The 16,673-nt window shown below is 30.4% G+C and overlaps 3 protein-coding genes across 3 annotated transcripts; 2 read left to right on the forward strand and 1 right to left on the reverse strand.

Moving 5' to 3' along the window:
• Window positions 1-162: 162 nt before the first annotated feature.
• On the forward strand, window positions 163-6,482 carry LOC116779769 (plasmanylethanolamine desaturase 1). The gene is made up of 4 exons (XM_032674195.2): window positions 163-650; window positions 806-1,011; window positions 1,096-1,314; window positions 4,277-6,482. Exons 1-4 carry the CDS (start codon window positions 392-394, stop codon window positions 4,535-4,537), a joined length of 945 nt encoding a protein of 314 aa, XP_032530086.2. The 5' UTR covers window positions 163-391; the 3' UTR covers window positions 4,538-6,482.
• A 1,755-nt stretch (window positions 6,483-8,237) lies between these two features.
• On the forward strand, window positions 8,238-10,904 carry LOC116779699 (golgin subfamily A member 2). Its single transcript, XM_032674099.2, has 4 exons — window positions 8,238-8,379; window positions 8,450-9,436; window positions 9,515-9,754; window positions 9,856-10,904. Exons 1-4 carry the CDS (start codon window positions 8,338-8,340, stop codon window positions 10,684-10,686), a joined length of 2,100 nt encoding a protein of 699 aa, XP_032529990.2. The 5' UTR covers window positions 8,238-8,337; the 3' UTR covers window positions 10,687-10,904.
• Window positions 10,905-12,435: 1,531 nt separating this feature from the next.
• LOC116779773 (phosphatidylserine synthase) lies at window positions 12,436-15,420 on the reverse strand. Its single transcript, XM_032674200.2, has 7 exons — window positions 15,019-15,420; window positions 14,494-14,752; window positions 14,037-14,347; window positions 13,707-13,961; window positions 13,380-13,602; window positions 13,196-13,264; window positions 12,436-13,110 (listed from the first exon to the last, which is right to left on the reverse strand). Exons 1-6 carry the CDS (start codon window positions 15,180-15,182, stop codon window positions 13,220-13,222), a joined length of 1,257 nt encoding a protein of 418 aa, XP_032530091.1. The 5' UTR covers window positions 15,183-15,420; the 3' UTR covers window positions 12,436-13,110; window positions 13,196-13,219.
• Between the last annotated feature and the right edge of the window lie 1,253 nt (window positions 15,421-16,673).

Here is a 16,673-nt window from a genome sequence, read left to right on the forward strand (position 1 = left end):
ACCTGTGACTTGAGGTATTAAGAAATGAAATTTTAAAATTCGATAATGAATTTTTTTTCAAACAGTTTTGTTTGAAAAATATTTTGAGCAAAATGTTAAAAAAAAAGATATATTTAACAAAATGGTGTTATCCAAATTGTTACCATTGATTGAATTATACAGACCAAGGTACAAGATGGCCCAGTCTATAGTCTATAATCTATACTCTATATACACCAGACGTATAACAATGACCTTATGACTTATTTGTCAAACTGTCATGAGTGATTATTAACTTACTAGCGATGTTCATATCCATAATAGATAAGATACGCCGATTATCTGCTTTAAATTATCAAAATTTATTTTTCTATGAGGTGTTATATAGTTACTATTTAACAGTGAGTTAAACATGACCTTACCTCTGCCTATACCACCCTGCGCTAAAAGAGATGGATTAAGTGGTCTCAGTTGCGAGCAGTTCGAGTACGCAAGTACTATGGCTACGACGTTATTGGCACCAGTGAAAACAGAACGTGAAATCTTAGAGCATTCTATGACTGAAGACGATCCCAACGCAAACACTCAACTCTCGAGTACAGTGGGTAAACAGCCTAGATGGGGCCCAAGACATCGCGGGGCACAAGAACTTGCTGAATTATATAGTCCAGGTGAATATTTTCCCACAGCCTTGGTGACAGAAATTATGTTTCCCTCGTGAATTATTTAATTTAGCTGTAAAGAAACAATTTATTGTTATAAATTTGTATATAAAAATAATGTTGATTTATTATCATGGAAAAGTGACCGATTTTTATGTTTGCAGGAAAAAGATGGCAGGAATCTGTGTGTGTTGTTGTCTGTTGCACATTGTGTATATGTGCTGGTTTATTAATGGCCAGATATATCCGAGCTGATGCTATGTTACTACTAGCAGCAGTAGCAGGAGTCCTTACAGCTGATTTTGCATCAGGAGTTGTGCATTGGGCTGCCGATACTTGGGGGGCTGTGGATCTGCCTATAATAGGCAAGGTATTAAAATAAAATTATCTTTTTAGTTATTAATGTTAAATTTCATAAAAATTTCCATCTTGTTTCACATTATTATCATTGTAGAATTTTTTGCGCCCCTTCCGTGAGCACCACATAGACCCAACATCTATAACAAGGCACGACTTTATAGAAACCAATGGAGATAACTTTGCTATCACAATACCAGTTCTGGCACGAATTGTTTGGCAGTTATTGACTTATGATGAAACAACAATTAATGAAGAATTTCATTGGATTGCCTACTGGTATTTGTGCTGTATTTTTGTGGCCATGACAAATCAGGTAAAATTTTGTTAATATATATTACTTTTGTCTGTTTGATATTTGCCAAATAATCATAGGACTATGCAAGCTTCACACATAAATTATTACTTTCTGCACAAACTTTCCACTAGAAATACTTTATTATTAGAAGTACAATTTTTCATTAATGTTAGCATTCACAATATTTTTCTTTAGGGCTTGAGTTTATTAACTATAGTTACTACATACAAAAAAACATGCAAGAAGAAATAAAATTTTTGTATTATAATTTATGTGTGTATGCATATAGATAAATATTGTTTTAGATTAGATAAGCGCAAAATAGTTTTAATATAAATAACATTAAAATTAAAAGATACATTATGTGATAATGGGTTCATTTTCATAGGTCACATTTAATTATTTACTTTTTGTCTCATATTTAAAACATAATCAGTATTCTTTTGTTGTACACAAAACTAAGTTTATGTTAATTTTGTCCAAAGTAAATATGTAGAAATAATGTCATTTCAAATGGTTTAAACTTAAAAAAAAAAGTCTTGAAATTGATTATAGACATTCTTCAATCATTTAGGTCTTACATAAAAATCTTTTACATGTATGTAACAAATTCTACAAATTAGTTTCTTGATTGGAATATTTACTTGTTTTTTTATTATATACACATTTCAATGTGTTTTTTTGATCTTTTCTGCTGCTTGTCAAATAGTAAATGACTAAAATACAAAATGTGATGTCATTTGTGTAAACAAATTGATTTTCTTGTTTAAACAAAAGTCAACTTCCAAGGTTCAATGGCTTGTTTAAACACTAAATTGCATGTCATTTATGTTTTCAGTATAAAAAGATACATGTTAGGTGTGACATTCTATCAAAATTCTTAACTCAGGTCCCATTTTTTTTCAATTAATTAATATGTATAATCTTTTTATTATTAATTATGTTTTCCGTCTGCTTCAACATTAATCATGATAAAAAAAAATTATCTGATAACATTAAGTGCTTGCCATATTTAAATATGTTAATAATATAATTTTTAAGGTGATTTATTACCCTTTTTTATACGTGAGGTAAAGGCTTAGCATACAGGAACGCGGGTTTAATTTTGTAAAATTCACCGATCATGATGTCAGTAGTGCCCTCTAAAGCCCAAATGTTACCCTCCTAAACAAATTTAAAACGAACCTACTAGGCATGCCTTTGACGCACGTTCTAAGAATGAACTGATGTTAGTACTTGACAGGCCCAAGTCTTTTAGCAGGTTGTAGGGAGATTTGGATGTTATACCTCTCGATCCTACTTCTACCGCGTACAAATTTACAACGAACCTATTCTTAATGGGTTCGTTAGTGAGCTCGTAATACTTGTTGACCTTAATGGTATGGTCTTTGGGGATGTTGGTGTCCCAGGGAACCGTGAGCTCTATCTATTATCACAACGCGCGTGTGAGCTATTATCACAACGCGCTTTTCAATTCGCGAATATAAAAATATCCTTTGAGATTTTATATTGCTTCTCATACGTATCCATCATTATAGTCCAATCCGACGCCGCTTTGATGTTAGAGTAAGGTTTGACGTTTTATTTTGTAGCCCTAGTGCCTTCTCTCGCAAAACCTATTCATCGCTGGTATGTGGTTATTTCTTTGTGGGCTCTTGCTACCGAAAGACTAACCGCTTCACGTATGATTTCTAAAACTCTATCGTGACGACGCGAGTGTTGGTCGCTATCCAGGGGTACCCTACATTCCACGAGCAAATGCTTAGCAGTTCCAACTGCCTCCCCGCAGATGCAGCAAGCTTTTTCGGTACCTTTCGATATCTTATCTTACTAAATTGCTTTAATCTGGGAGTACTGGCGACCAAACATGAATTAAAGTGCGCCCTTCTGCATGGATCTTATATTTAGAATTCTCGTCTTGCCGAATAAAGGTCTTTAATATATTATATATATCTTTAGTCTTCTTACTTGATCGTAACCCTACTCTGTTACTTTGTGCTCCTATCGTAAACTGTCTATAGAATTGAAGTCTTGATTCTAGGTCTAAGGCATCTTTGTTTTTTGGGAGTGAGGTAAAGACGTCGTCATGGGATTTCCCCAGGATATATCTTTTGGGAACTCTTAGGTGTTTTTAGAGCTTCGATGGCCTTTTTAGATTCATCCCAAAGTTATTGCGATTCTTGAATAACAACCGTCAATCCGTCAACACACAGAATTTATCCACTTCATCTAATAGAACTTGACAGTGTTTGGGGTTACGTGTCAATTAGTTTTTACTTCAACAAGTTCATTTGTACGGACAGCCACGGTTGCTATTCCCCTTAGATTTGCTATGTAGCGAATAGCCGTCACGTGTTTGTAGACCTCTTCTGTTTTTAAACCAGCCACGCGATAAATGGGTTAGTTATATACCCAAATGGCCAGCCATCCCCATTGTAATCATAGATTTCACGACCTCATAAATTGAGGCTTTTCAAATAGTGGACTCTGTTACCTGTTCCAGAGGTCAAGGTCTCTACAATGAGGTTTCGACATATTTGATTTTAATAATAAAGGATAGCGTTATATATCTACAGTTAGACATTACCAGGTTTATTTTTATTTTATATTTATATAAAATATATATTAAATAGTTTTGTTAAGTTCCAAAAAAATATTATACCTGGACTGTGTCTTGTAGACTTTCATTCTGTCCACAGACAGTATTTTTATTCTATTAGAATAAAATTTAACACGAGACATACGCTAACCATGCTAAGTAGAAATACATGATGACATTGAAATCAATTATTGGATACATTCAAAGACTGTGAACAAATTTAAATTTAAAAAACTTTTATAATATATATTTACAATATATACAACGAGAATTGGAACTACCAATGACATAAATTTTAATATTAAAAATTCTACAGAAGTGTCGTTTTAGGTATTCGTGAATAAATTGGAATAAATCAATTTCAATTAAAATCAATTTCAGATTCACAAATGGTCACACACTTATTTTGGGTTGCCTGCATGGGTGGTGATGCTGCAGGAGTGGCACATAGTGCTCCCGCGCCGACATCACCGTATACACCACGTAGCGCCGCACGAGACTTACTTTTGTATCACCACAGGCTGGTTGAACTGGCCCTTGGAAAAGTTACATTTCTGGTCCATACTAGAGACCATCATCGAAGCCTTAACCGGCTGCAAGCCCCGAGCTGATGATATGAAATGGGCTCAAAAACGTTCATAGAACCTACCTGTACCGTATTATCGTTTTGCTAATATCAGTTTTAAGCAAATATTGACAATTATTAAAAGTAATAATTTGCTAAGTAATGTCGCTGTAATAAATCATAACTTATTCTAAGATATAAATATTGTGAAGCTGTTATACATTTTTACAAGTATGCAGAATTATTCAAGTTTAATATTTTTTGCATTTTATTTCCATTTGAATGTTTTTATTTAAAGAGTATCATAAGAAATGTATTTCTACAATAACTGCTGCAAATCCGTCTAAGACTTATAAATTAAGTATACAGTGAATATTTATGTCAAGTAAGCTGTTATAACGATAAATAATAATAATTTGCACGGAGAGTTTTGTAATCGCCTACAGATTTTAGAATTTAAATATTATAAACATTAAGTTATTTGTGGCCTTTATTAAAAGCGTAAAGACTGCTTCATGCAAATACGAAATTTTATTATTCTATAAATATTGTATAGCGTGATTTATGTAGTACATGGAGCTAATATTAAACTGTGATATAAAGTCATTGGGACAAACAAAACTATATGGGACATATAACATGTTTATTGAGACTATTTATTTAATAAACTGTGTATCGGTATGTCTGATAATGCAAGTATAAGTGATGTTAAACCTCATATTTTAGTATAAGGTTCTATGCTTACAGTTTTTTTTTGTTTTAAGTTTTTTACAACTATTAAAAACTTTTTGTTTCGTTTTTATTCAGCTTTATATACACGGCTTAAACAAAAAATATTGCTGATTCAAACAAAATAAGTGTCTTTGAAGAAGAATAAGAAGATGCATTACAAAAGGTATTCAAATGTAAGTGCCATATAAATTGTCAGACGGGAAACGTTCTATTGAGTATTATTCATAACCGAGCCCATATGATGTCTGACATTAAAATTATAAAAAAGTTGTACATTGACATAATGTCTTAGAGGAATTGTTTATACATTACATTAAAAAATTTTGTACATTTTTACAGTTTAACATGTTATTTTTACAGTTATTAACAAAACAACTAACTTTTTTAAAATACCAAAAATAAACAGCACAAAGATTTATACTATAATAAAGTAAAAGGAATTAGTTACTCTTAAGTGATAGAACAATGAAGGTGCAATATTTTTTTTTTTAATTTTATAAGTTTTACATATACAGAGAAAATGAAATGCTATTTATTATTTTATAATCAGCTAATAGTTTACCAAAATAGTTCTAAAATATTATAAGATGCAGTATATAAAAAAGCTGAGCATTTGATAATGTTTACTAATTTAAAATAAAATTAATGAACAGTTTTTAAGGGAAGATAATAAATTTAACACTGAATTGACATTTCTTTATAAAACATATGTATGTTATTTTGTGTTGTTATTAAATGCTGTCAGCTATTTATACGCGTAAAAGTTAATAAGTACACTTATATTTCATAGGTATGTCACGTTTTTATTAACATCGCACAAGCAAATAATACTGAACCACAAAAACGGTATAGCTTATAATTTGTTTCATTAAAACGTCCGTTCATTTTCAAGTCAATTGAATACAATATTAATTTGATTACTTGTTTTATTTGAACTTATCCTTTGTTTTGTAAAATACTTAAAGGTAATAAGATGTCAAAAGCAATAATCTTTTATTTACAAACATTAATCTGCGTTCCATTACTCTTAGGAACAATGCAAAAACCGGGTTTTTCAGATATTATATGACCAAATATGACAGTTTATTGTGTAATTTAATGTTAAAAGAATGTAAATGGCAAACCAGTTTCCGCTTGAAATAAATTGACAGGTGTAGGAGGGAGCTGGAACTTTTTGTTACTTTTTTGGGTTTATTATAATTAATAATAATATGTATTGTAATAAGTCTTGCATTATGTTTGTGTTATGCTCTTTTTCTTTATAAATAAATTTTAATGATTTGCCCATTATTAGTTTCTGTTATTGGTAGAAGAACTCTTACGCCCATTTATACTTATCGCTTCTCTTGGACATCACATTTATTTCAATGTAAAATTTATTTTTTTTACATTGTAGTACAATACTATACGAACATTAGTGCGTACAAACCGTTAAACTCATTTGTATAATAACATAAAAAAAAACGAAAAAACTCCTTCGAGTTCGATCGCTAGAAGGGAATTCAGTTGGATGTAAGAAAAATTAAGCCAACGTCATTTCTCGTACTGAGAAACATTGGACAAAATGAAAAAATTTTGCAATTTAAATTATTTCAATCACGTGAAGGAGCTTCTAAGATCTGTGTGTCTCTAAAAGCTACGCTTTGTATAGTTGCAGACACGTAACTTGGCAAGTGACGATGGATCTACAGAATGCAAATTTTATTTTTTAAAGGTGTCATAGGTACAATGTAGGACGCGGGAAACGAGACGGCACAATATGATGCGCGTGAGTAGATGTTTGCTCCCGAGTACACTTGCGTGCACTTCAATTGAGCCCATCGTTTTTGTGACGATAAGCGATAAAATACGGTAAAAAGTGGTCACTTTTGATACTTCACTTTTTTTTGCACATATGCAAACTTATCCCCAGTACACCAAAAACCTTGCCAAGATACGTGCCGGCATTTGTAAATCGCGTAAAGAAGTGTTGATTCCTCAAAAACATGTTTGATTGTTTGTGGCAAATAGATCAATGAAAATGTTTGGAACATCTTTTAAATTTAGGTGTAAGTTTATAAATATTTCAAGAACATCAAAATATGAATGTCTTGAACATATCTAATTTGATTTTTAAACAAAAAACAATAATGTATATACGTATATTATATATTATCATATATGTTTGTTTGTTTAAAATATGGCCTTCATCCGTGCAAAGACGTGCACAGTATATTCTGCCAGTGTCGCGTAGAATGGAGGAGAGACGATCCGGGATTAACTTTTGAATAAAATAAAATTATACAGCATCGACTGAAGTCACAATTAGGAACATTATTAGTAGATCTAAAACAACACAAATTCAATTAGATGCAAACATAAGAGGTATATACTGTATAAAAAATGTAAAACTAAGTCTAATATTATATAAAGGTTACAATTTCTTACATCTTACTTCTATTGATTTTAATATATTTACATATAAATTTACTAAAGGGACCAAACATCAACGACAACAAATATTCGGTATTTAAAGGACGGGAGATGTTGACGGGGAGGACATCATATAGGGGATGAATGAGTTTAGGACAGCTGAAGAGAAGATGTGATTATCATATATGTAAACATTTGTAACGAAAATGTCAAGTAAAAACATTACAACAAAGCTGTAATGAGTAATTTTAATATTTTGGTATAAAATATAACTTGTAATTATATATATAATTTAATTTTTAAGTAAACTGAAATAAAGGTTGTTATTGCAGGTTCACGAAATTTTTTCGGTCAAGATTTTCGCCACTAAAATGATTACTATTAGATTCTATTGCATAAGTTCGCAGTCCTTTTTCACTACATATTATTTTGATTTTTCTACAAAGCTACTTACTATATTTTTATTTTACTACTAACCTTACGTGATACTATAACAGCCCATTAATCTTATTTCGTATTTCGCAAAGTTGGAACATTTGTAAAATATGAAAAATTTTGTTGGTTGATGTTTTTTGGTCATAACAAAATGTGATAAGATTTCCCCCATTTTAAAAGAATATATACTCTGTCCAAGTGCCAACTGTACCAACGTCAATTTGAAATGTCAAAACTACATTATTTGTAAAGAAACTATTTATACAATATTATATATTGGTATTTTTCATCTACTATTATGGATATAAGAGCCGAAAAACTAGCAAATGCTCGGAAAAAGGTATTCTAGGTTTTCTTTGTAATGTCGACTTTACTTTAATTTTTTATAACTTTTGTATATTGCATTTTAGTTAAGAGATCATCAAGTAAAGAAAACTGTAAACTTAGTTCAGCCTTCTGAAAAACAACAACAGACAACAGAAAAACCAACACCCGAAATTGAGAATCCTCAAAAGGCAAATTACTATGAAATTCCTGAAGGACAATTTAGTGCAGAAGGTATACAACCTAACATTGGAGCCAGTACACAAAACAAAAGTATCGATAACTTACCGGTTCAAAATCCGGAGGTAAATGTAACCGAAATTCTTATCGCTAATAATGCCAATCTTGAGATGCAAATAAAAAATCTTACTGAGAAGTTAGCACATTTAGAATATTTGTATGGCTCAGAAGTGTCTAGTCACAATACTTCTAAACAAAGGATTATTAATCTAGAGAGTGAACTCTCCGATTTATCAAGCAGATATTTAAAAGTTGAACAAGATATGCAACAGAAAAATAGGGAATTTAATGATTTACAAGTCTTGTATAATTCTTTTGTGGAAGCAAATAACAATTTATCAGAACAAGTTGAATTTACGAAGTCAATGCTTACAGCAAAGGAATCAGAAAACACTCACTTACAGAGTCAAATAAATAATTATCATAATCAGTTAGACTCTGCTATGCTGCAGATACAACAGCTGACAAATAACAGTAGTATTATGCAGGCCCCTACAAACAATTCTGTGGAAGAAATTGAATTATTAAAAAAAAAGATATCTGCTTTAGAGCAACAAACAGTTGTCCTACAAAAAGAGAGAGATAATAAGAATTCCCATTATGAACATTATGTAAAAGAATTAACTGAACAACTAAAAAATGAAGTAAATAAAAATGAGAGTCACTTACAAACAATTCAGAACCTATACAATAGGGAAAATAGTCTCATAGAACAGATAAGTGATATGGAAATAAGACTACAAAATTACCAGAAGAGAATTGAAAATGAAGTTATAAAAGTAGAACATGTTGATAATAGTCAGGAATTACAGGATAAATATAATGATATCAAGGTAATAATCTTAAAAAAATCTAGATTTCTGTTCATTTTTTTTTTTATCAATATTAACATCACAATGTTATCTTTTTAGAAACAGCTCGAAGATACTAAACTGAAACTTAGCAATCTTCAAGAGGAATATGCAAAAAGTATTGAAACAATCCAAGAATTATCGGCTTCTAAAGAAGTAGTTTGTGATCATGACAACATCAGTATATCAAAATTGAATGCTGATATAGCAAGTGATAAACTGGCAGCTCAGAGAGCAACAGAACAAAACAGAAAGTTAAAACAGGATGTTGAGAATTTAGAACAGGTTGTAGTTAAAATTGTAAGTACAATTTACATAAATATATATATTGTCATTAAATTTACATACCATAAAATTATCAGTCTAATTCATTGTAAAATTTCTTGCTTTTTTTTTTTCAGAATAAAGATAAGTTAGAGTTAACTGAAAAATTAACACACGAAAAGCAATTAAACAAAGATATAGTTTTAAAATTGGCTGAAGTTGAAGAAAATGCTAAAAACATGTCAAAATTATTAAAAGCAAAGGATAGCGAAATGGTAAGGCTGCAAAATAATAACAGAGAAATTGAAAAGAAATACGAAGACATTTTGCAAGATATGAATCATATGAAACATGTCACAAGCGTAGAACACAACCATGAAGCAGTCGGCGAGATTTCCAATAATAACTGTTACAATGAAGAGACATCACTAATTCCAGCTCATAACTGTATGGAAACTAGTAACGAAATAGCAGAATTAGACATAAAACATGAACAAAAATTTATACCTAAAGAAGATGCAATGGTTAAGCTTCAAGAACGCTTTCTTAATATAATGGATGAAGTAGCAAATTTATCTGATGAGAAACATAGGCTAGAACACATAATTCTCCAACTACAAAATGAAACTGAGACTATATGTGAATATGTGGCACTTTATCAGCAGCAGAGAAGTTTATTAAAGAAACGTGAAGAAGAAAGAAGTAACCAGCTGAAAATATTCCAAAGCGAATGTGATCTGCTCAAATCTCATTTGGAAGCTCTTCGTGAATTATTATTACGATTAGCAGCGGATGAAGAATTGGATTCATATTTGAAAGACGAAGCAAGATTTAACGATATAATTAGGGTTAAAGACTTACTTGAAAAGTTGCAAAACTGTTCATTAATAAATCCCAAGTACAATACATTAGATCTTAATATTTTTTACCCTTGTAATTGTTGCTCTGGACAACTTATTACCATTTAGAATTCACCCTTATAATCACATCTTTAATTATTCATATAATCAAGCAATATTTAACAAAAGGATAGAATTTCATAACATATACTCTTCATTGCGTCTACTTGAAAAGTTATGAAGATTTTATCATTTAATGTATTTATAGTGTAAATTTGTTACATTTGACCTGCAGAATTGTACATTTTGTGCAGATTACATTAATTAAATGGTATCAAATTTGGAAATTTCTTTAATTTTTTCTTCCCCAATTCTTACAATACTAATATATATATATACGTTTAAAAAAAACTAACATTTACTTTCAGTTTAAAATTTCTTTTTTGCTTAAATAATGGGGATACTGAATCTTGTAGTTGCTCATTATTCTGTTCCACAAAAAGTTTGGTATTTTTTCAAATGGATTATATATTTCAAATCTGCTTGTATACGAAAAGAAAAGGCAAATATAAGAAAAAGAGAGGGTATTAAAATAAAAACAACGATGAGTATTATTCGACATTACTAATAGTTTGGTGTTACTAGGTATGATTAATGAATCAATGAGTCATATTTATGTGAAAAAGTTATATCAACAAGCGCAAAAGTTTATTGAGTAACCACTTAATAACTCGATGGTCAATAACCATGAATGGTCCGTTCAGCAACACTCGGCGTCTGGTCATAAAGCTCAATCCATCCAATCTTGGTTGGTGCCCAACGTTCCGAAATTCATGAGAGCTAAAGACGGTCTGTCACCTAGTCGTAACCTTAATTCACTGAGTGTCGATTAATGGTAAGTTTACATGGTAAAATTAGTTCTATACGCCAGGATAGTTTGGGGTCCCTAAAAAATCCATATGATTGATAAACGGTAGTGAAAAATTTCACCTGTTGTAACCATGATCGAAGAACGGCACATCTATTGCTCATTGGTTTTATGTCGATGCATCGGTGATTCATCGCATCGTCCGAAGTTATAGGTAGACCTCATCATACCGCGTACGTGCGAAGAGCAGGACAGGGCAGAATTCGAGCGACTACCATCTTAGATTACCGTTTCTTGGTCATGCAGACTTTACGAATTCTTCTTCAAACAGCTGTTCAGTCCATAAATCGTTTAGCAAAAGTCCATAATGTCAACATCTGTAAAAGGACTGTTTGAAGACAGTTGAATGAAGTTGTCTTAAACTCTTACGTGCCAGGAAAGGCCCCCAAAATTCCAGGTATATCATCATATATCAAGATTAGCATTCGCTCGAGAGGGCACCGAGATCGGGCAAATGAGTGGGGCAGTGTTTTGGTCAGTGAGTGAGAGCCGATTTTGTGTAAATTTCCTCGATTGGAGGAAAAGAATGTGGAGACATCGAGGAGAACGTTATCGACAAGCAAATTTCACTGAAACTGGCGTATTGTAGTGGGTCAGTAATTTGATCAGCGGTTGATTTAGCGGTTTTCTAATAATGTGTTGAACACACACTATAATTATAATAAATTTCACATAAATACGGTAAAAAAATGGTTTTCTTTGTATCAATTTTGATAAGATTAGGTAGCTTTCATGTCAGTGACTTTATATGAATTACTAGATATTCAAGTTAAATATTAGAAAAGAAGAGTTATCTTGTAATATTTTCTGATAAAAAAATGAAAAAATAGAAAATTTATCTATATAGGAAATAGAGAATAAGCTACTTAATGGTTGAATACAGATCTTGTTTTAATAAATGCTTTATTAAAATTTTACAACTGTGTTGTAAATCAAAATAAAATATAGAATGAATCTAATTAACTTTATTATTAAAAGTTCTATTTCTAGTCAAACCTTATATTTTACGAGGTATTTATAATAGATACTCATAATACCTTTAGTCTCAAATAAAAAGAAATATTGATACAAAAAGTACATTTGGAAAAATTTCACCAAGGTCATATATCATATAATCTTGTATTATATTATTCGAACATTAGTTTTCTATCTTGGAAGAATTACTTATAACACACCTACTTTTTAACAGCAATAGTAAAGAGATATATAATTAGCCGATAATTCGGTTATGGGAGCCCAGCTTATCGGCCAAGATGATCACTCTAGTAAATTACACATAATATAGTTAAAGACAATGTTGTGGATATTTTTTTTTCCTCAAAGAAATTTAAAAAATTCTTACAACTATTCAATAAAACAACCAATTTCTATAATAAAGACAAAACCCATATGTACATTTTTTATCCCACAGATATATTGTAAAATTTCTGTACCAATATCTGAGCAATGATAAAAAAATTACTTTATCTATGTTAATAAATCCACAGACATACATTGAGGTATCTAGTTCCAAGCTAAAAAATAATATTTGGTAATTCTTAGCATAGCACTAGCAATAAATAAGAATGAATCAAAGATTTACAACATTCAATTTTATAAGTCTGCCATTGCCTTCTTGGAGGTACCTGCAAAAGTGTATTATAGTATTATTTTATATAATAACAAGTTAACTTTAAATTTGTATTAAAATATTTACTTGTAACAAAATACCTTTTATACAACCTCTTAATTGCACTAATTTTCTTTTTTTGGACTATCTAGTGATGAATCCTTGTTTGGCTGCAAATGAAATTTCACTTCAGTTATGATGGGAAGTTATTAAAAGAATTTTATAAGAATTAAAATTAATTGAATTGTATATATAAATCGGGGCAAAAATAATAATTATTATTACCGCAATGTATCTATGATAGAGTACAACACCATAAACACAGCCTATTGAGACTAGAATTTGTATAATTAACCATACAATCACGTTCCACACTTGTGCTTGACCAAATAGCTCCTGCCCATTTTTAATACACAGCATTGACTCTGTTACCATTATGGCTCCATAAACCCAACACTGAGTACCAACTCTTTTGCATCTGGGATCTGTTACATAGGTGTAATATTGCCTGAAATAGTAAATTTCTATTAAATATTAAAAAAGCAACAAATACAAAATGTTATTTCAAATAAAATGAACATTAAGATTACAATAAGAATATTTTTTTACAACCTCACTGAAGGGGCAACAATAACTCCGATAAGACACAGCCGAGCTATAACAAGTGGATGTGATGGAGGCATTTCAAATATATGCTTTAAGAAGAAAGTATTCAGCTCTGAAATTTGCCAAAACACAACCAGCTGACTTAAAGCAAAGAATCTCATATATGTACATGTGGGATCCAGCCACCGAACTGGTGTCCACTGTACTGGTGTGAATTGAAGTATAGCCCTTTTTATTTTTCCTGTGGTAGATGAAATCTCCCTAAAAAATAAATAAATGTATACTATAAATTTAGTTTATTATAATATATCTTCAGTCTGAAATGTCAATTCTAACCTTATGCCAACCCATTTATATTCCCTCATTTCAAGAGCTTTACATATTTTAAGTCCACACCATATTCCCAATCCATTGCAGATTAGTACATCCAAAATAATAGAATCCCACCAACATTCTAGAAAGTTTGGAAGCAGATGAGCAAAGGCTATTTCAGTTATTTCCCACATAATTGATATAGCCCAGAGCAGTCCCGTATGCCTAAATAGAATGGCTTTGAACATCCATCCTAAAAAGTGGCCCCACGCAAACACATCCACACTGGACCATATTCTAGAAAAGCTGATGTCTGTGCAATTAACAGCATAATCCTAAAATTTTTTGCAATAAATTTAAACACAGAGGTTAAATGAATAACATTTTCAAGTAATAAAACTATAAATATTATCCAGAAAACATATCAGATCATAGTTTATGTTTAGTTTATTCAATAATCCTATTATTTGTACATGCTCACCTTATCCATATCAATGTGAAAATTTTTGAGGTTTGGGTCAATCCAATACATAATTTCATAAACTGTAGAATAGCTTTGGAATAACAGGAATAGTAGAGCAAGTAAGTAAAGGACCGACATGCCAAACACAATCCTCCATATGGCGGGATGAGGCCTAGTGAAGGGTCCATTGGGAAAAGTAAGTACTGATATTATTAAGAAGAAGAATACCACACAGCAAATTCCAGACCAAATATTATCTTGAGTGTTAGTCTCATCTCTGTAAGAAGAAATTGTTATATTAAGGTACTAATATCACTAAAATTGTTCAGTAAAAATATAAACAAACAGGAAACAAATATTTCAAAGCCTATTAGAAGGCATAAAAATTGAAAAACACTAAACTTGTGAATAATCTCATAGGGAACAATTTAATAACAAGATATTATGTAACAAATATAATATTAAAATATAGAGCTACAATATTAGGCAAATAATTTCGAGATAATTATATTTTATACAATAATAATAAAAATAGTTCGATACCTTACAAATGCTGTGTATATAACAAGAGCGATGGAGACTGCTAATAGGGTTATGGTATGTGGTTTATAAAAAAATTCCAATGAGATATCATCTACAGGTCGTTCATTGATGTAGCCAAAAGCATCTTTGGCATCATCTGTATTTGCTGAATTACTTGTTTCCATTGTATATTAACAATTTAAGACATTATTTTATATTAAAGTTTTATGAAGTCTACAAGGTTAATTATAATTGATTAGTTTCAATAGCCGCATGGTAGTAAGATCCTCGGCATAATCAATTATAGTAACATTTTCTACGAATAAAATAGAAATTGTAATTTATACTAAAAGGAAAAACATTCACTAAGTCAGCACCACCCACAAGTGATCAGACAGTTAAGACACATTTGACAAGCAAAGATAGCTCTAATCGCTAATCGCAAATGATTTTACACCAAAATCAGGGTTCTCAGGTTAAAAAACGAACCACTATTAATATAAAAGAATGTAATACTTAATTTTTTTTTGCTTTTCCATAAGCAATTTTAAATGCTTGTATATATTTCTTTGTTTAATTTAAACGTGTATTGTTCAATAAATTGAATAAAATTACATTGTTGTTCGAAAAAATCTTATATTTAATAATTCATTCAGAATAAAATCTCAATAAATAGTTGATTATAATTTTGTTGAGAGAAAAAAAAAACAGGTGTATTTATTTATTTAGTATTCAAACGATTTTTCTTGTCATTCGAATTAGTAGCATATAAGAAAAAGATTGCTTTTAATAGTATAATTTTCGTACTTGCTTAAGTTTTGAGGCAAGTGAGTAGAAATAATATATATAAATTTACATTGTAACTGTGTTTAATTATACATCAATAATTTTTAAATGACCAATGCACTCAAGTCATTACATAATTCATTAATTTTCTTAAACCAAATCTTAAAGAAAAAAAGGTATTTCAGAAACAAGAGAAATCCTCAAAACTGCTGAACCCCTTATAATTAATTGCTATCTACAACGTAGCCTATCAATTAAAAACGTAGTGAAAAACGATGTATCCTAATCCAAAGTAATGATCATTATTTAACCCTGTGTGTTTGCTTATTTTAAGTGGTGTCGTTGTCTTGTCATATTTTGGAATTACTGAATTTTTGGGATATTTACAATAGTATATACTATTTTAACTTCTCCAAAAAAAGAAAGTGTGATATTTTTTTTAAAGAAAGTATTTGTTTTTCCCGAATTTATATTCTACAAAATTTTACATTGTAAGAAATTTTTTACCTCGTTACTGAGTACCTTAAAACCGAAGTAAACTATTTTTTATGTAGTATGACAACAAATGATTTCAGACGGCAAAATTTTATTTAAAGAAGAAACAAAATTATTGAATAAATAAGTAAATTGAAGTATAAATACTAAACAGAACGTAAGAAAGATAATAATTAAAGAATGCGGACTTCTTAGTTATAGAGGTGTTTGCTTTATCCCAGTTTTAAATGAAGGAAGATCAATAAGTATACTGTATACAGGACACGGCAAAAAAATATTATTTTCATAATTAATGTTATTTAATCTTGTTTAGGTATATATGTTTTTGTATTTATTTCACTCTTACGATTCCAATTCTTATAAACTTTATTTGATTAATAAAATTTTAATGAATT

The sequence above is a fragment of the Danaus plexippus genome, chromosome 2 (assembly GCF_018135715.1).
Source record: "Danaus plexippus chromosome 2, MEX_DaPlex, whole genome shotgun sequence".
In the NCBI taxonomy this organism is placed as follows: domain Eukaryota; kingdom Metazoa; phylum Arthropoda; class Insecta; order Lepidoptera; family Nymphalidae; genus Danaus; species Danaus plexippus.

Bases quoted from the DNA above. Each gene is read 5' to 3' on its own strand.
- LOC116779769 (XM_032674195.2), top strand. From the start codon at position 392: ATGACCTTACCTCTGCCTATACCACCCTGCGCTAAAAGAGATGGATTA. The intron at 651-805 runs GTGAATATTTTC...TTATGTTTGCAG, and splicing joins TGCTGAATTATATAGTCCAG to GAAAAAGATGGCAGGAATCT. The intron at 1,012-1,095 runs GTATTAAAATAA...TTATCATTGTAG, and splicing joins ATCTGCCTATAATAGGCAAG to AATTTTTTGCGCCCCTTCCG.
- LOC116779699 (XM_032674099.2), top strand. From the start codon at position 8,338: ATGGATATAAGAGCCGAAAAACTAGCAAATGCTCGGAAAAAG. The intron at 8,380-8,449 runs GTATTCTAGGTT...ATTGCATTTTAG, and splicing joins TAGCAAATGCTCGGAAAAAG to TTAAGAGATCATCAAGTAAA. The intron at 9,755-9,855 runs GTAAGTACAATT...TTTTTTTTTCAG, and splicing joins AACAGGTTGTAGTTAAAATT to AATAAAGATAAGTTAGAGTT.
- LOC116779773 (XM_032674200.2), bottom strand. From the start codon at position 15,182: ATGGAAACAAGTAATTCAGCAAATACAGATGATGCCAAAGATGCTTTT. The intron at 13,962-14,036 runs GTTAGAATTGAC...TTTATTTTTTAG, and splicing joins TATAAATGGGTTGGCATAAG to GGAGATTTCATCTACCACAG. The intron at 13,603-13,706 runs GTTGTAAAAAAA...TTACTATTTCAG, and splicing joins ATTGTTGCCCCTTCAGTGAG to GCAATATTACACCTATGTAA.